General features: G+C 37.1%; 2 protein-coding genes across 3 annotated transcripts; one reads left to right on the top strand and one right to left on the bottom strand.

Moving 5' to 3' along the window:
* Positions 1-134: 134 nt before the first annotated feature.
* mrpl41 (mitochondrial ribosomal protein L41) lies at positions 135-2,533 on the bottom strand. Of its 2 annotated transcripts, none has more exons than XM_081365571.1 (2): positions 2,395-2,533; positions 135-701 (listed from the first exon to the last, which is right to left on the bottom strand). In XM_081365571.1, exon 2 carries the CDS (start codon positions 671-673, stop codon positions 266-268), a length of 408 nt encoding a protein of 135 aa, XP_081221697.1. In that variant the 5' UTR covers positions 674-701; positions 2,395-2,533; the 3' UTR covers positions 135-265. The 2 variants fall into 2 exon arrangements, with proteins under 2 accessions (XP_081221697.1, XP_081221696.1); XM_081365570.1 differs by lacking the exon at positions 2,395-2,533 and adding an exon at positions 1,391-1,513.
* Positions 2,534-2,878: 345 nt separating this feature from the next.
* On the top strand, positions 2,879-17,150 carry pnpla7b (patatin-like phospholipase domain containing 7b). Its single transcript, XM_081365567.1, has 35 exons — positions 2,879-3,016; positions 3,413-3,487; positions 3,587-3,671; positions 3,863-3,945; positions 4,048-4,136; positions 4,216-4,356; positions 4,476-4,635; positions 4,760-4,840; positions 4,961-5,089; positions 5,320-5,400; positions 5,515-5,680; positions 5,867-5,947; positions 6,081-6,166; positions 6,284-6,439; positions 6,538-6,615; positions 6,701-6,906; positions 9,613-9,744; positions 9,887-10,010; positions 10,414-10,527; positions 10,603-10,678; positions 10,752-10,901; positions 10,990-11,053; positions 11,443-11,611; positions 11,797-11,979; positions 12,958-13,076; positions 13,945-14,101; positions 14,180-14,296; positions 14,410-14,479; positions 14,559-14,675; positions 14,923-15,071; positions 15,218-15,370; positions 15,450-15,566; positions 15,649-15,730; positions 15,822-15,958; positions 16,031-17,150. Exons 1-35 carry the CDS (start codon positions 2,912-2,914, stop codon positions 16,097-16,099), a joined length of 4,101 nt encoding a protein of 1,366 aa, XP_081221693.1. The 5' UTR covers positions 2,879-2,911; the 3' UTR covers positions 16,100-17,150.
* The last annotated feature ends 1,773 nt before the right edge of the window (positions 17,151-18,923 follow it).

Here is an 18,923-nt window from a genome sequence, read left to right as displayed (position 1 = left end):
TGTTTTTTATATCTTTTTTTAATTGTATTTTTTTTAATAACTTTTCTGTAAACTTTCCACGGAGCCCCTAGCACTTCTTTGTGGCCCCCTCGACCCCAGTTTAAACTCCCCTGCTTGGCAGGGCAATGAATAAGTTTTGCTAAGGGTTGGGCATTTTTTATTGAAATGGTTTTAATCTTAGATGATGTCTGTTCATGGAAAATTCGAACAAAACATAACCCGTTTGTTTACAGTCCATTGCAAATCACTGAAACTGAAAGTCCATCTAACGAACAAAGTTCTTGGGATACAGCTTGAACAGCTTCCCCTCTTGTGTTTTCTCCAATCCGTATTTCTCAAGATTGTCCACGTTGAAAACCCCTTCCTCAATGTCCCTTTCGATCTGTGGGGCCACCACCTGACTGAAGAGCTTCTCTGGAGTCACGGGCTCTTCTGTCCCTGCTGGGGTCTTGTATGACACGTAGGGTTTCAGGCTAAATCCTTCCAGGTTAGGCACCACAAACTCTGGTACCATGGCTTGTACAGGTATGAACTTTCTGCTTGAGGTGAGGACTCCAGTGGGTCTTGCGCCTCTGCTTTTGTAGAATGTCCTGGGCCCACGCTTGCTCGTGAACTCCGCCATTCTGTCAGCTCCTCTCACGAGCCCCCGCGTCAGCGCTGACAGGACCCCCATTTAAGAGTGATTTATCTGCAGCAATAACCTGTATCAAAATCAATTTATTTTAATTATATTTTAAACAACTCCATAACATTATTTATTTCATTTAATTATATTTTAAACAATCTCATAACATTGTTTCAGTAAATGTAATGGTATTTTACACAATTTCATAACATTTCTGTAATTGAATTACTGTAACTTCAATGAAAATGCATTTATGGCACCCATGTGCCACATTAAGCAATCCTTCGTTTTGTTTGAATGAGATCCTATTAACATTGACTATGATTTTACAGTAGTAAAAAAAACGGTGGTAATGATGTTGTTTGGGCAGAAACTAGCTGCTATAGTATAACACGAAGAAGTTGCAGCAGAACATGTGATGCTCCATGTGCATTTGTGTGTTGGTAGAGCACCACCAATATTAAATAATAACGGTCATCTTTAATAAATAAATTATGTATTTTTGTATAGTAAGGAAGAATGACAACAAAATTAACAACAATATAATATTTCTGAAGGTCGTCTCACTGCATTCAAGGTAAATAAAATAAATGCTGGTTCAAAATGAAGAATGGAAGTTACAGTTGTGTAGCAGCTAGTTGAAATCGTTCACTGCATTCACTTTTCAGAAATCATAAAATAAAATAATGAAAACGTCGCTGGCCACATATTTAGTATAATGTAATTAAATATCATATAGAGATTATTAAAAATACCCACACTCACCTTGAACGGTGTGCTACTGCGCTTTCAAGAAGATCACTCTATTCCCACGTTAAGCGTAGTAAAGAAAACAACTGTAATTTGTCAGATCAGCACGAAGACAGCCAATAGGAGCAGCGAATATTGATTAGAGGCTCTACGTCGCTCCGCGGCAGTGTTGCCATGTCCGCTTGTTATGAAATACTTTGGGCTTGTTTTCTCATAAACTGTGATAAATGTCCTACAGTCAGTCACATGCTGCAGATATACCATTATTGCTTGCACAGTTTGTTTCTTAACGCCACCATCGATTCGTAAATGCGCGCGCCCAATGTATTGGTTTGGAATTAGGGTTGCCACCCGTCCCTGTTTTCCAGGGATTGTTCTCTTTTTTGAGCGACAGTCCCGGAAAATTAATATTCTTTCCCGGGACACGAATTGTCCCGGTTTTTTGTTAAAATGTACTTCTAAGTAGAATTTCCTGGTTTCAAACCGTTGGAATAGATGGACAGTGTAACATTATTTAGTTTTATAAGTAATTTTTACTTATTTTAGTAAAAAAAAAATAAAAAATAATAATAATAATAATATATATATATATATATATATATATATATATATATATATATATATATATATATATATATAATTATATATGAACCAACAAACTTTGCAGAAAGTTGCAGTTAAACAAAATGTATGTCTTCATTTTGAGCATATTGAATAAGCCCGGGAGAATTGTCTTTCTCTTACAGGATCTGGCAACACGTGTATTCGGTGGGAGGACTGACATTGTGAATGGAATCCCTGGGAGACTCTAAAGTACATTGAGTGAGTTTGGAAACGCCGTTCAAAAGGTATTTTTCATTTATTCATGGACATTATTTGCACGCAGGATGTCCGCGTTATACAATGAAATAATGTTTTTACAATCTTGTTAGTTACACTGATTGGCAAGGTAACGTTTTTTGATTACAAGTGCGTGTTTACAGCCGCGGCTTGAGTGTAAACAACACAACTGAGTTTACCTCTGACCCAGAGCTACGTCCGTCCGTCATGCAGCTCCTCCTGAACCAACAAAACTCTCATTTACAATATTGTTCCTTTCGTTGCAGCACACTTCAAATTTAAGTTTTCGCGTCACCTTCACTCTGCGTTGAGCGTTTGACTTTTCCTCCTGGTAGAAGGTCTCATAAATCACATCACATGGTGTCAGATTGCAGTGAGTGAGCCAAGCAGTGTCAGATGGTTCCCTGACTCAGGTTCTTGCTGGTCTTTTTAACAAAATCCCTACCTCTGCCATTTTCAACAGGCTAGAATCAAATTGCATATTTTTCCAGTCACACTTGTTGTTGCTATGACATATTTTGCAAAGTGAGCTGCTATTGTATGAAATTTTAACCTATATTTAGTAGAAATAGGTATCATGTCAACTATTTTAACCTTGTAATTAATTGTGGGTCTCTTAGGGTTAAGCATGTACATAGAGATTGCTTTATGCCACTAAAATAGGTATTACATATTTTAAGAACATTGTGAGCTATTATGAAATTAGATTTGAAATTTGTGTCAAATGTGTTTATTTCTGTTGTCTCGTCTCTGGAAGATATGGATGAGAAAGAACAAGATGATACTTGCAGCATATTTCCGGTAAGACATCTCAAAGCGAAGCCACTGCTGATTTTTTTATTTTTATTTTTTTTAAACTAATAGCTAACACCAGTGAACGAGTGTCTGTGAATACATGAATAAAGCCATGCTGTTTGTACTACTAAAGTCACTTGCGGTACACTATTTAAAGGGAACACCATTATATTAAACTGGACTTTGTCCAAAAGCATTAGTCTTGTGATTTACACAATGAAACAATGATTGAGCAAGACTGTGATCTGATGACTCCACATTTCCCAGATCAACCTCACTTGAGATTGAATCAGTAACCTTTATGTTAGCTGTTTTGCCTTTGCGTTGTAGTTGCTCTGGTTCTCTTTTCCTGTAAGGTGTGGTTTATAATCGTGATTTTGGTTGCATTTTTGTGGATTCTAGGCAGTGCTGCCATCTGGGAGTGAAATCAAAGCTCGGCTACAGAACTTCATAGAGGATCAGTTGCAGACCACCATGGTATATGACAATTCCACATGTTTTTGTGAATCAATAGTCCATAATGTTTGTCTTGTAGACAAAGTTTATCATTTTTTTTGTTTCCATTTCATAATACAGTGGACTGGTGTATTTATTGGAGCTGCTGTTGCAGTTTCCCTTATCAGTATTGTTACCTTTTTTCTGCACAGAATATACAAGGCTGGTGAGTGTGTGATCATTTATGATTTAGAATGTTTTCACCACTAGGTTTATACTTGTTTTAATAAGCACAATATAGACAGATAGCATGTAGTTGTTGTGTGAAAAATGTGAAATAGACAGTTCTTATAATGCCTCATATTTTGAGTATTTTTTTAAAGTGTTTAACCAACTGTTTTACTTTTGATTTTCCAGGAGAAGAGCAAACTGAAAGTCCTAAATATCGTTTCAGAAAAAGAGACAAAGTGTTGTTTTATGGCAGGAAGATAATGAGGAAGGTACCAGAACTTCCCAGTGTGTTACTTTCAACAAAACTGTGGTTAATATATGATAGTCGTGATGATTTTTAAATTGCAGTGTTGTTATTTGTGGCCATTCAGGTCCAGACCTTGTCCTCACCACCCACCTCAGGTCCAGTATCTCAAAAGCGAACCAGAAAAAGAACAAAAGTGCTGTCAATAGCTCGCAAGTATGTGAAGAGCGAACACACATTTTAAACAAACCATGTCTACCAAAGCATCTTAACATCCTATCCATCTCTTGATCAGAATTCTGCGTATCCGAAGGGAGCCACCAACTCTTCAACCGAAAGAACCTCCTCCTTCCCTCTTGGAAGCAGATCTGACTGAATTTGACATGCAGAGCTCTCACCTGCCCTCTGAAGTCCTGTATATGCTGAAAAATGTGAGGTTGGTACCTTGTCATTTCATCTTACAAGAGAGGTATTGATTCTTTTCCAGAATCCAAGGTCTAATGATCTGGCAATGTTGTTCGGCACCTAATGAGCTGCGATATGTGTGTTTCTTAGGGTTCTGGGTCATTTTGAGAAGCCTCTGTTCCTGGAACTGTGTCGACATATGGTGTTTGTGCAGCTGCAGCAAGGCGAAGGATTATTCCGCCCAGGTGACATCGATGACAGCATCTTCGTAGTGCAGGATGGGCGTCTTGACCTGTGCATCCATGAGAGTGTAAGAGCCAAACGGTCTCAATATACCTGTTTTGAATCTGTCCTACTGAAAACAGGGTTGTGTTCTGCCCATTATAAAGATGTACCAATTTATGACTTAGCGTATTTTTCTTTCTCTGACTCAGGATGGGACTGAGGTTGTGGTGAAGCACGTTTTGCCTGGAGACAGTGTTCACAGTCTTCTCAGCATCCTCGATGTCATCACTGTAAAACCCATCTGGCCTCTTTTTTACCCACTCTGAAATGCAAATGTTTGTATTTTGACCTGTTTTCATGCCCACTGAAGTTTTAAATTCTGTCTCACATTTGAAACCCGGATTCCACAGGGATATCCAGCTCCCTACAAAACCGTCTCAGCAAGAGCAGCAGCCCCAACTACTGTTCTCCGCCTCCCTGCACAGGCTTTCCAGTCCGTCTTCGAGAAATACCCAGAGACCCTAGTCAGAGTTGTTCAGGTATAATCGAAATCCTAATATACACTACCCTCAAAAGTGGGGGTCGTAACTTTTGATCGTAATTTCATTCTGACGCCGGTGAACCCAAGGTGCTTTGTGTACCTTGCCACTGCTATGCTGTAATAAACTTCTTTTTTGAGATCTTCGACGTCCACATTATTTTTCCTTACAGTACATAAGACTTGACAATGTTTTTTGTTAAGGTTTTTTTTTTTTTTTTTTTTTTTCAGATTATCATGGTGCGACTTCAGAGAGTTACCTTTCTTGCCCTTCACAACTATCTGGGCCTGACCACAGAACTTTTCAATCCGGTTAGATGTTTATCTATAATCACGTTCAACTTTTGAAAAATATTTTACTCTATTACAGTAGGCTATTTATTACAGTACATACGTTGAATAGTCTATTTCTGTCACATCATGTAGGAAAGTCAAGCTGTTCCACTGGTGTCAGTGGTTGGTGTTGTAGGAGAGGTCAATCCAGGCAAAGGACTACGCAGACAATCACAAACGAGTGAGGAAGTGTCTGACAAAGTCCCACAGAGGTCCTTGGACCATAACAATGACACAAGTCAGATATACAGAGGAGAGGGTATGATGTGTTTACTTATACATGCAGTTAAATGCAAATATTTGCTGTGAATCATTTACACATGCAGACTGCAGACTTTTGGTGGTGAATGACTTTCCAGTAAAATTTTGTTCAAATATTCCTATTATTACCCTAATAATAAAAAAACTATTACTAAGAGTTATACACTTGCTCTTTTGTTTTCAGATGGTGGTAAGCCTATTCGTTCAGAAAGTCCAAACACTTTATTCAGGAAGTCTCGCTCACTGTCAACCCCTTTTGCACATGGTAGTGTTTCACCATGCACCTTTTACAAAATACCCAATACTAACTTGGGCCCCAAATATCATGCATCCCTACCTAGCTTGAATACATTCATAATGAACATGTTTGAGTGTGGTAATGTGTGCTTATCCTGCAGCTGGATCTCCTGACCACAATATGGCCTTTGACAGAACAAGCATAACAAAAGAGAATGCCCCTTCAAGTCCTATTGTCATTCATAAGGTACCTTGGCATCATTCTATCACAAATTCAAAGAAGAAGCCATAAACTTTTCTTTTTTTATATTTGTTCATATTCTGTACATTGCATGTGTGTGTTTATCTTTCCTCCTGTCTGAAGTCTATTCGGAAGAAGTCGGTGACTCTGCAACATTCTCCTTCAGCTGTGTTTCACTACTCCGACACTGGGGGTCACTCCAGCCACATTCACCACTGTAAAGTTAATGCCATTTTTCAGGCTGCCAAGAAGGACTTGCTCAAGATTATACAGCTTCAGGTCAGGCCACATTAATATATTGTTCTACTAAAGTAAGAAATGTTTAATTACTATTTGGAATATTGCCATAGTAGTAAAAAAAATACTTTGTGCTCCAGGACTCCAGTCTTCTGGAAGATAGGGTGACTCTGAGACAAGTTAAGGCGGGGTCTGTGGTTGCAAGTGAGGGAGACCAGGTAAGAAGTTACCCGTCACTTTGACTCCTCTGTAATTATCAATTTCAGTTCACATGTGAATCCATTTCTACTTTGTCTGTTACAGGATGTGAGCGTGCTGTTTGTCATCTCAGGAGCTCTTCATGTGTACCAGAGACAGATTGACAGAGAAGATGAAACATGTCTTTTTGTGACTCACCCTGGAGAGATGGTGGGCCACCTGGCTGTTCTCACAGGAGAGCCTCTCATCTTTTCTGTGCGTGCTCACCGTGACTGCTGCTTCCTGTCTATCTCCAAAGCACACTTCTATGAGTATGTGATGTGTACCAAATTTCACTTAAAGGGATACTCCACTTTTTTTGGAAATAGGCTCATTTTACAACTCCCCCAGAGTTAAACAGTTGAGTTTTACCGTTTTCAAATCCATTCAGCCGAGTTTCTGATATTTAGAAGAATATCAGTAACCAGACAGTTTCTGGTCTCATTGACTTCCATAGAAGGAAAAAAAATATACTATGGAAGTCAATGAGACCAGAAACTGTCTGGTTACTGATATTCTTATAAATATCAGGGCCCGTATTCATAAAGATTCTAAGAATCCTCTCAGAAAACTCTTAATTTAGCTTAAAAACTTTTACGTAGGAGTCTTAGCTTAAGAGCAATTCGGGACTGATCTGAGAGCAACTCTGAGTAAGGAAAAGACAAAAACTTTTATCTTAGTAAGAAGGCGGGGTTGACCCCGTTGCTATGTATGACACAATCTTTTGAAGACTGTGATTGGTTGGTTGTCCAAGAAGGGGAAAAAAGTGATTTTAAGTATAGGGTCTATTCTAAGCCTTCACTTTGAAATTACATGCGTAATTTTTCCTATTTGACCGTTCTCACACACACACATTAGGGGAGACTTGGGACAGTTGCAACAGGGGATGGTTGCAACATGTCATTTTTCTCCAATCAGAAACAAGCTAGAGTGATGACACTCATACTGAACATGCACAGTTAGACCCTCCCCCCACCAAAAAGACAGTAGACATATTCAACAAATTCTGCTGCATTTATTGAACAAAACTTGTTTTAGAGGTATGAAAGTAATTTTTTTCATGAGATGTATTTTTGTCATACTGTCCAGACATTTTGTATGAATTAATCAAAACTTACTTAGTTTGAATTATTGTTTTGTTGACTTCTAAGTGACATGGTTAGCATGTGTCAAAGTCAGTGTGTCTAGCAGGAATATGATTTTCTGTCATGGCTGATAGGGTCGGGGACGGTTGCAACAAGTTATACATTGCATGTTTAATAAAGGTTTGTTGCATTGCAAATTGTTCAATTCTTCATGTCTGAACCTGAAATATGGAGAGATTGAATATCATCTGTAATTCCTGCACACTGAATCTATGTAGGCCTATGTTTTACACATACACAAACAAAACTCAATAACTGTTATTTGATAAATATGACTAAATAAATAAATTATAGGCTACAATAATATTATTGAAATACATAATACTATAATATTATAGTAGGCCTAAAACAGTTAATATTTTCAGAATTATATGCTCATTGAGACAAAAAGCTCAAATTAATTAGAGAAATTTAAGGTATTTTTAACGTGTTGCAACCGTCCCTGGGTTGTGTTGCAACCGTCCCCTGGGTCGGGGTCAGTTGCAACATCTGACTTCTTCCATTCAAATAAATACTGTGAACGATATGTAATATATAATCATCTTAAAATGGTATGGGTAATTAGCAGACAGATGCAAGTTTAATATATACAAATTTGGCTGGTCTACTCCAAATAGTCTCTGAGTAACTGAGAGAAATGCAAAAAGTATTGCAACTGTCCCCGGTCTCCCCCTATATATATAAATCCTTATTTTATTAACCATGCTGTTGATTTCCTATAAGGTATTTGCTTGGCTTAGAATGATAAAAATTGTTCCACTCTTTCTAATTACACTGATTGTTGGCATGTCTATTTAAATGGTGGTTTGAATGTTGGTTTTAATGTATCAAACATGGAATTTTCCCAGTTGCCAAATATCGTAATGTAGTGATTACTTTCATTTCGGGCGCTATGGCATTTCTGCGCTGTGTTGGAGATATTAGCGTGTCTCTAAAAAGATCTGTCACAAACATGATCCCTGCATGATCTAATTTAAAGCGTCTTATTAACTCACTGTCATCCATTGTCTGCAACACATTTCTTCTCCTTCTTCGTCTTTCTGCCATTTTCTCCTCTGCTAAAGAAACTCTTAAGCCTCTTAAAAGTCCTCGTCCGTGCTCCTAACAATTTTGACCTTAAGACCTCTTTTAAGGGTTAAGATGCTTTCTGAATTACTTTTTTCTTTACTAGGATTTTTTCTTTAAATTTAAGAGTAAACGCCCACATTTCTAAGAATTTTCTTAGAATTTTGTCACTAGGAGCTACTCTTTGCATTAAGATTCTTTATGAATACGGGCCCAGAAACTCGGCTGAATGGATTCGAAAACGGTAAAACTCAACTGTTTAACTCTGGGGGAGTTGTAAAATGAGCCTACTGTATTTCCAAAAAAAGTGGAGTATCCCTTTAAGGCAATTGAAAATGTACTCTCTGCCTGCTGTGAGGAAAGTCAATGATCATATGATTATGCACATCTCAACTGATTAAAATAGGGAAAAATCATCATTTGATAATTTGTTATATAGTGAGTAACAAGCTATTAATAAAATTGCTTCTGAAAATGAAGCACAGATACCAAGCAATGAGGTATTTTTTCCCTTGTTTTCTTTTGGTTTATCAAAACCTTTTTATTTATTTTTAGTGTTGGGTTTTTTCAACATATTTAATCACCTTTAGTTTTTTTTTTTTTTAGGTCAAAAATTATAATAAAAATAATTATACAAAAAATAAACGAATTTAGATTAAAAAAATTATTATATAAGAATTAGAAACATTTTCTTTAAATTTTGTATCAAATTAAGTACAGCATATCTGAACCCTGATTAACAAGTCAACTGTACAATTTATACTCTAGGATAATGCGTGTCGAGCCTCGAATAGTGTTACATGTAGCTCACACTGTGGTACGGAGGGTCTCCTCCTTCGTCCGACAGATTGACTTTGCCCTGGATTGGATGGCACTGGAAGCCGGTCGGGCTGTCTATAGGTAAACACACTTTTCCTATACAATCTCAGTTTCAGATCTCTATATCTCAGGTCACTGCTCTGCTCTTTGATGTCAATAATAACCTGAGAATGCATGTATTATTGCATGTAATACATTCATTTTTCTTTTTTGTCTTTCTCAGACAAGGTGATAAGTCAGACAGCACTTTCATTGTTCTGAGTGGCCGCTTGCGCTCTGTCATCATGAAGGATGATGGGAAAAAAGAGCTTGCTGGAGAGTATGGACGGGGAGACCTCATTGGTGTGGTGAGTGGAGATATATATGTATGTACTGGAGTTTTTGTATCTGTTAGCTTTTAGCCCATCTGTATGCTAGTGTACTTTTAAAAGTTGACAAAGTACATTTTTATAAGATATATTTTACATGTACAGTATTTCTCTCCTGGGTAAAATATTGATGAAATCATCTCCTATTCAAGGCCATATACTTACTTATCCAATGAAATGCTCTTTAGAACAAGAATGCCCTCTCCTTGTAATACCACCTTCTACATAGTTTCAATAGCAAGTAATAGGCTGTTGACTATTTATAAAGGCTTTACTAAGAATTTCATAACAGTAAAGAAAATAATTTTGAATCCTTTTGTAGGTTCTCTTAACAAATGCTGCGGCAATTTCCATCTGTTAAAAGTATGTTTGTTGGTGTTAGGTGGAAACTCTGACTCATTTGAACAGAGCCACGACAGTCCACGCAGTCCGAGACTCTGAACTGGCCAAACTGCCTGAGGGAGCTCTCAACTCTATTAAGAGGAAATACCCACAGGTTAGACCATACACTCATTAACACATCTCATGATATTATATGGCATATATTTTAACATGTTACCCTCTTCCATAGGTTGTAACTCGTCTGATTCATCTTCTTGGGCAGAAAATCTTGGGTAACATGCAGCAAGTGAATGATCCTCTATCAGGTGTGTGTTTGTGAAACATTTGTGTGTGTTTGCGTTTTGTATTTTTCCTGATGAACATGAATGATCTCCACAGTGCATAGCCTGGGTTTTCACACCCCAACCAGCAAGTGGGAAGCAGGTAATCCAGCCGCTAATCTGTCAACGGTCACCATTCTGCCTGTTTCTGAGGACGTGCCTTTGACTGCCTTCACGCTGGAGCTGCAACATGCTCTCAGTGCTATCGGTCAGCTATTAGTCTCTTTTCCCTCCTTAATTTGCCTCAAAGTTAACCTGATACTAAGTCTTAACTATCTTCATTTTGTTTTTATTAGGACCCACTTTGCTACTAACCAGTGACATCATCAGGCAGCATTTAGGTGTTGCAGCCTTGGACAGGTGAGAGTTGCATACAGTACTTGCATACTATGCACTAAAAGTGTGTACCTCACTGGTAATAGAAAACATACCTTTAAGTATGTATAAAACAGTATACCATCTTGATTTTACAGACTCCATTGAAACATTTGCATTTAGGTGTTAACATCTTGCTAAATTCATTACCTTAAAAATCATTATTAGGGCCTACTTAACTCTTAGGTTCACTGAAACCCACCGGAAATATCATCAAGGCATCTTTGACATGCTATTTTCAATGAACTATGATTTGGGGCGTACTAATTCTAGATGTAGTGTCGTTTTTTTTTCTAGTAACATTAGTCAGACGTTGTCTTTTTGTTTCCTGTGATTTACTGTTCATGTTCAGTACTTTATTATTTCCTTTTCAGTGTTCATGAGTACCGTTTGTCAAGTTGGTTGGGTCAACAAGAGGACATCCACCGGATTGTTCTGTATCAGTCTGACAGTTCTCTGACTCCTTGGACTCAACGTAGCATCAGACAGGCGGACTGCATCATCATTGTGGGTCTGGGGGAGCAGGAGCCCACTGTGGGGGAGGTGAATTGTCATTAAAAAGGTTTTGCATATAAAGATATAAATACTTCTTTAGAAGAGTATTTTAAGCATGCAAATCCAGTCCTATCAGTAGCCTAACTATTTTTATCACATAGAGGGGATTGCCTCACAAGGGCCAATATTATGACATGGTAAACTGAGCTTTTTGGCTTTATTTGTGGTATCAGCTGGAGCGTATGCTGGAGAGCAGTGCTGTGAGAGCTCAGAAGCAGCTGGTCCTGTTGCACCGTGAGGACGGGCCTCCACCCAGAGGAACCGCAGAATGGCTCAACATGCGCAGCTGGATCTCTAGACATCTTCACCTGTCATGTCCCCACAGGGTCTTCTCCAGGAGGAGTCTACCCAAACTGGTACCAGTGCTAACATTTATTATTGTTTTAGCAAATGTGAATGCCTATATCGAGCCTGAGGAGCCACAGAAAATCCATCCACAATAGAAATTGTACTTTACTACATAAGTACATCGGTACTTATGTATGGTTGCGGGATGCTGGAGCCCATCCCAGGGTCTCAGGCCATAGGCAGGGAAACACCTTGGATGGATGGCCAGTCTATTCAAGGGCAGCCAAGGAATAATACTTCACAAAAATTCTTAACATTTTCTCACCTTTAAGCTCTTCCAAACCTGTATGACTTTTCCTCTTCTTCTTTTTTCTTCTTTTTTTTGCGGAATGAACAAATTTTTATTTTTGAATATTATTTATAGCAGAATGCATGATTTCCATACAATGATAGCAAATAAAAATAAAAATACATTTATTTATAATGCACCTTTCTTATTCTCAAATACATAAAACAAGCAAAACAATACATAATACATGGTACATACATTCTAAGAATAGCGTTTAAAGGTGTTTTTGAAGCAATTTCTTAAAAATAATAAAATGAAGGAGCTTTCCTAATGAAAGCAAGTAATGTGGACCACCACTGTCAAGCAAGATTTGAAAGAAAGATTTGCAGTGAATTTTACACTGTTTAAGCAAAGTTTTCAAATGGCTTCAGAAGATTTAGAACATGGCGCATTACTATTGTGACTATTTTATGATTTTATGGTGATTTTAGTCCTTTTTTGTACTTGACAGCACCTGAGTGTTTATAAAAACATATTATCTCAGAATCCTATCCTATCTGTTAACTTCTCTGAGGAAGTAGAACTTTTCAAATCTTAAGTCAGCAATCAAGATAGAAAGTTTCTGAAATACAGACCCTGGTCCCCATCCAATTTCATTTTATGTAACATGAACGTTCTTCAAATCATTTTCTGTGTCTAATCTAATCATTATCATCTTTTATCCGTGCAAACTCCCACTTTCCTCCCATCCTGTCAGAGGGAGATGTATCAGCGTGTATTTGAGAAGCCTCCCGACCGGCATTCTGACTTCTCGCGTCTGGCTCGGATCCTGACAGGAAATGCTATCGCTCTGGTGTTGGGAGGAGGTGGAGCCAGGTACGAATCTGTCTTCCCCTTTATTACCAATAATTCTGTTCCTCCTCAATCCACCTGGCCTGGTGCCAACAACATTTCTCTCTTGAATAATTTAGTAAAAGCATGTTGATATTAGTGGAACATTGACTGATTTTTCCCGTACTTATTCAATCATTGTAGTTTAGAGGTCTCTTGAAGTATTTATCCTTTGCACTATTACAAGTGTCTTGTAATTTTCGTGCCCATCAACTAATCATAATATAGTCATTTCTAACCCATTAGTGATGTTTTGGGGTTCGCATCCTCAGCATGTCTCTCGATGATAGCGACTCTTTGTCTACTCTCTGTCCCTGCCTGCTCTCAGTCATAATCAGCGACTTTTTAAAGGTGGGTCAAAACATGATATATAAGGGGGCATAAAATGTGTAATCTGTCTAATCTACTTTCACATAGTGGTAACTTCATTTTTCAATTGTGTAATTCTGTTACTGCAATTATATGAATATCATGTTATAAATATTTGTGTTTCTGTGACCATATATGCTTGTTATCTTGACTTTTTAAATCTTTTTATACAGGCTTTGTTTACATATGAAGTATGTTTAAAGGTGAAGTGTTTAATTTAATAATAATAATCATTATCATAGGTTTCCCAAATCCTCCTGCCACCCCTTTTGCTCTGCCTTCTCTGCCATTTATCAGTCAAGCATCACAGGACCAGTGTTCACACTCTTTGAGGAAGACTGTTAGTTGTTTTTACACATTAAACTGGGATGAGAGATGGAAAAAAATTCTCACTTTACCTTTAAAATGCTTTATAAAAAGATACACAATGCACTAGTAAGAACTCTAAGCTCATGTGTGAATATGAACCACACTATACCCACAGAGGCTGCTCTCAGGTGGGCATCATTCGGGCATTGAGTGAGGCGGGGATCCCTGTAGATCTGATTGGCGGCACCTCCATTGGCTCCTTGATAGGAGCGCTCTATGCTGAAGAGCGAAGCGTCAGTCGTATGACTGTCAGGGCACGCCAGTGGGCCATGGTGAGACATCTAAGCTCTGAACACTAACATTCATACATGTAGAACCATCATTGAGATTTCTTTTTTTGTGCACAATAGAATTTTGGATCCATATTTAGGAAGATCACAGACTTGACCTACCCAGTGACATCCATGTTTACTGGAGCGTCGTTTAACTCCAGCATTAGTGCAGTCTTCCAGGACAAACAGATTGAGGTTCAATTTCTTGGCACTTGCCACTGCACAATACAAGCTATTATAAAAAAGTATATAAACATCATATTCTTAAATAAGTCTAAACTTTGCGCATATCTCTTTTTTTATGATAGGACCTTTGGATCCCGTATTTCAACATCACCACAGACATCACTGCCTCCTCCATGAGAGTGCACACTTATGGTTACTACTTTTTCTTTGTAACTTGTCATCTCCATCTCATCTTTTGTGACAGATTTTAGCATGTACACTCTTTTTTTAGGCTCTCTGTGGAGGTATGTGCGTGCCAGTATGTCTCTCTCTGGATATCTTCCCCCTTTATGTGACCCTAAAGATGGGCACTTGCTCATGGATGGAGGCTACATCAATAACCTACCTGGTTAAGTGTCCTATTGTACTCTTACATTGCAAAATTGAGATGCCAATTGCAAAATTACAGTTTATTATAGGGATTACATATACACATTTTACCTGCTTGCATACTCCCATAGAGCCATATATATATATATACTAAAGCAAATCTCATATGGTTTATCATTTATCTTATTGCCTGACTGTAAACTGCTACATGTAGACTATAAAGCATTAAGATATTTTAAACATTAACAGTATAAAAATCTGTAAAGCTGACACAGCTCGCTCCTTGGGTGCCAAGATGGTGATTGCCGTTGATGTTGGTAGTCAGGATGAGACTGATCTGACCAACTATGGAGACTCTTTATCTGGATGGTGGCTGCTATGGAAACGCTTGAACCCGCTGACTGAAAGAGTGAAGGTCAGAAATCTTATTGCGTTTCCTCCAATTGCATTGATTATCAGTAAAGCATTCTTACAAAATGAATGGAAAATCCTAAAACTTCATTACTTTACTTCTTGCATTCACTGGATATAGATTTTATTTCATGACTTTGTATCCTCTAGGTGCTTAACATGGCAGAGATTCAGACCCGTCTGGCCTACGTGTGTTCTGTGCGTCAACTGGAGCTGGTAAAAGACAGTGATTACTGCGAGTACCTTCGACCTCCCATAGATCGCTATGGCACATTGGATTTTGGCAAATTTGATGAGATTGCTGTGAGTGGCCTGTCATCCTCTCATAGAAACTTCTGTTGCCTTGGCTTTGACTGCAGCAATGCCTTTTCTGGTGTTGCAGGATGTTGGCTACCTGCATGGGAAAACCGTGTTTGACGTGTGGTGTCGGAGCGGGGTGAGGGAGACGATGCTCAAAGACCAACATCAAGAGGAATTCCACAAATCCAGAAGCACAAATGTAAGGGGTTTGAATGAGCTTGGCTTATCACAGCATCAGTCTGTTTCCTCACAAATTCATTTCCTGATTATCTGTCCTTCAGGTGACCTGTCCCAATGCTTCCTTCACCGATCTGGCTGAAATAGTGTCCAGAATAGAGCCAGTGAAGCAGGCCATTGTGGATGGTGAGGAATAGACCATCTGTCTTTAAGTCATGTCCCTTTTCCATGTCGTTTTCTCATCTTTGTGTTGTTTCTTCAATTCTCTCGCACACAGATGAGTCTGAGTACCAGACAGACTGTGATGAAGATGCAGTGCTGTCAGACTTCGATTTGTCCAATCAAAACAGTGAGCATACAGAAGAAGAAGATGAAGAAGAAGAAGAGGAGGAGACTGCCGATACAGCTGATACAGTAAGATAACTGCAAAGATGTGTTAGTTATGTTTTAGTGTGATAACATTAATGATTTTTAACTTCCAAACAGGATGATGACATGGAGATCAGGACAAGGCGACATGGAGCACTCAAACACAGCAGCCATCATACCACCTGACCTCAAATACCTCTTTTCCAAGAGGTTTTGATCATTTCTTTTAATATACAGTAGCCTTGAGCCTTTACACTAATGATCAAAAGTTTGGAATAATTTTTTTAAGTCTCTTATACTCAACAAGGCTGCATTTATTTCATGAAAATAGACTAAACAGTAATATTGTGAAATATAATTACAATTTAAAATTACAAAAAAAAAAGGTATTTTAAAATGTGATTTATTCTTGTGATGACAAAGCTGAATTTGGTGCTCATGACACATTTCTTATTATTATCAATGTTGAAAACAATTGTTCTGCTTAATTTTTTTTTATAGAAACCATGGTAATAGAAAGTTCAAAAGAATATAATTTATTTGAAATAGAAATAGAAATATCTTTACAGGCACCTTTGATCAATTACAATTCTTTTAAATTGTAATAATATATCACAGTATTACTGTTTTTATTGTATTTTTGATTCAATAAATGTAGCCTTGGTGAGCATAAGAGACTGGTAGTGTATAAGGGGATTTTAACAAGTGACATTATCAGTTCTGACTTAACTTGAATTGTTAGAAACTAACAGGTAATTTGAAAAGGATCTTAATAGAGAAAAAGCAAGTATTATGTACTTCTTATTCCTTTAATTTCCCAAAGTATGATAAATGAGTCAACGTATTGAGCCCTAGATATCAATCAGCCAACACTGAGCTCTCTCTGATTCCAGTAACAATTGATAAGTCTAGTAAGTCTGTTCTTGCCTTTACTTTTAGTATTACACAAGGTCAATAATATTTGAAACACTTTATTTTTCATGCAAACTGTCAATGCAACCTCAACACAGTTTTACTGTGTGAAAAGATAATCTGTTTTGTGCCTGTATTATCTTGTTAGTGAATTTATAAGCAGTGAAATAAAAAAGTATGTTTCTTTGTAGTTTCAGCTTTTAGAGAATGTTGCTCATTACTGTGAGATATATTCTGATTCTTATAGGTAAAGTGTTTGAAGCAATTCATAGTCTTTTGCAATGCTATGTGTTCTTTGGCTCATTAAAAGTTTCAAAATTGTCTGAATTTTTGGTTGATTGTTTAATACTAGATATCTAATATTTCACATCATGTGGAACCATTTTCATCTTTTGAGATTCATTTTCATTGTACTGTGAAGTACTATTTACTATAGGAGAGATAAATGAGATATCTGGACTTTTAGTGTCTTCCTCAAAAACGGGGCAGACAGGGTAAAATTATTTTCAGGACCTTGGACAAGGCCTTAAGATTATACAAAATGTTTTCAGTTCAGTGTTGGAGAATACTTTATGAAAAATGTATTTAAGAAAAGAGATACTGGCCTGGTTTCACAAACTTTAGGCCAGGATTAGGCCTTAGTTAAATTAGTACATTTAAGTTAGAATGCCTTAGAAAAAAAATCTTGAGACAAAACAATGGCATTTATTTGTTCAAAAATACAGTAAAACAGTTATATTGTGAAATATTACATTTTCAAAAATCTGTTTTCTATTTGAATATTTTTTTCCTGTGATGGCTAAACTGATTTTTCAGCATCATTCCTTCAGTCTACAGTGTAACATGATCCTTCAGCAATCATTCTAATATGCTGATTTACTGCTCAAGGAACATTTCTTATTGTTATCTATGTATAAAACAGTTGCTGCTTAATATTTTTGATGAATAGAAAGTTTAAAAGTATTTAAATGTTTTAATCAATTCAATGCATGTTTGCTAAATAAGACTATTAATTCTTTTAAAAAATGTTACTATAATGGTATTATATACATGTGGTATTCTTTAAAATATGGGCTCAATACAATAAGCTGTCAACACTGTAAAATGATGTGTCTCTGTGGACAGGTTTTATTCGAAATGGGAACAAATTTTCATATTTTAAAAATCTGAAAGAATTATCCAGTTGTATCTCTCTCTTTACACTTTTTGTGATTCTGTATTTGCTGTTTTGACCTCTTTTATGTATATACTGTAATAATAATAATACTTTTATTATCATCAGTTCTTATGTTTTGGTATGCATGGGTTCATGCATTGAAAAGGTGTAATGACAATTGTTATATTTTGCTTTTGTAACCAGATACTATGTTATTCTGTTGTATTTAAGCTGCCTAGGGAATGGGTATTTTGGGGGTGGTCGTTATAGTAAAAATAGAAAATGGAACTTTCATGGTTACTGTATGTTGCTTTACTCCTTTAATATATATATATATATATATATATATATATATATATATATATATATATATATATATATATATATATATATATATATATATATATATATATACAGTGCAATGCATAAGTTTAGACACCCATGCTAAAGTTGACTAAAAAGAGGAATAAAAAATCATCTTTTGGAAATTGAACTTAATGCCTTAATAATAAAAAATAGGAAAAATCCAACCTTTAAGGACACCAATTTTCATTGTGAATGAATAATGTATCGTAAATAAATGTTCTTCCTTAAAATACAGAGTGCATAAGTTTGGACACCCCTATGTTAAATTCCCATAGAGACAGGCAGATTTTTATTTTTAAAGGCCAGTTACTTCATGGTAGAGGTCTACACAGTGAACCCGAGACCCGTTGACCCGGGACCCGACCCGGGACCCGTACGGGTTCGGGTCTATATTTTAAATGATCAGCCGGGTCCGGGTCGGGTCCGAATTTATTACTTCGGGTCCCGGGTCTGTTTAACATTGTGTGTAATACCCGTGCGATCGGAGTCATTAGATCAGACTCGGAGAAAACCCGGTCGTGATTAGACACTGCTTGTGTTTTTTTTGTAACTTGCAACTTGTAAAATTAGGACACT

This window comes from Scardinius erythrophthalmus (genome assembly GCF_964197995.2).
Source record: "Scardinius erythrophthalmus genome assembly, chromosome: 5".
Classification (NCBI taxonomy): domain Eukaryota; kingdom Metazoa; phylum Chordata; class Actinopteri; order Cypriniformes; family Leuciscidae; genus Scardinius; species Scardinius erythrophthalmus.
The sequence above is the reverse complement of the archived record's forward strand: the minus strand, read 5'-3'. Positions and strand labels throughout refer to the sequence as shown.

Bases quoted from the DNA above. Each gene is read 5' to 3' on its own strand.
- mrpl41 (XM_081365571.1), bottom strand. From the start codon at position 673: ATGGGGGTCCTGTCAGCGCTGACGCGGGGGCTCGTGAGAGGAGCTGAC.
- pnpla7b (XM_081365567.1), top strand. From the start codon at position 2,912: ATGAAATTAGATTTGAAATTTGTGTCAAATGTGTTTATTTCTGTTGTC. The intron at 5,948-6,080 runs GTAGTGTTTCAC...CTTATCCTGCAG, and splicing joins GTCAACCCCTTTTGCACATG to CTGGATCTCCTGACCACAAT. The intron at 10,902-10,989 runs GTCAGCTATTAG...TGTTTTTATTAG, and splicing joins ACATGCTCTCAGTGCTATCG to GACCCACTTTGCTACTAACC.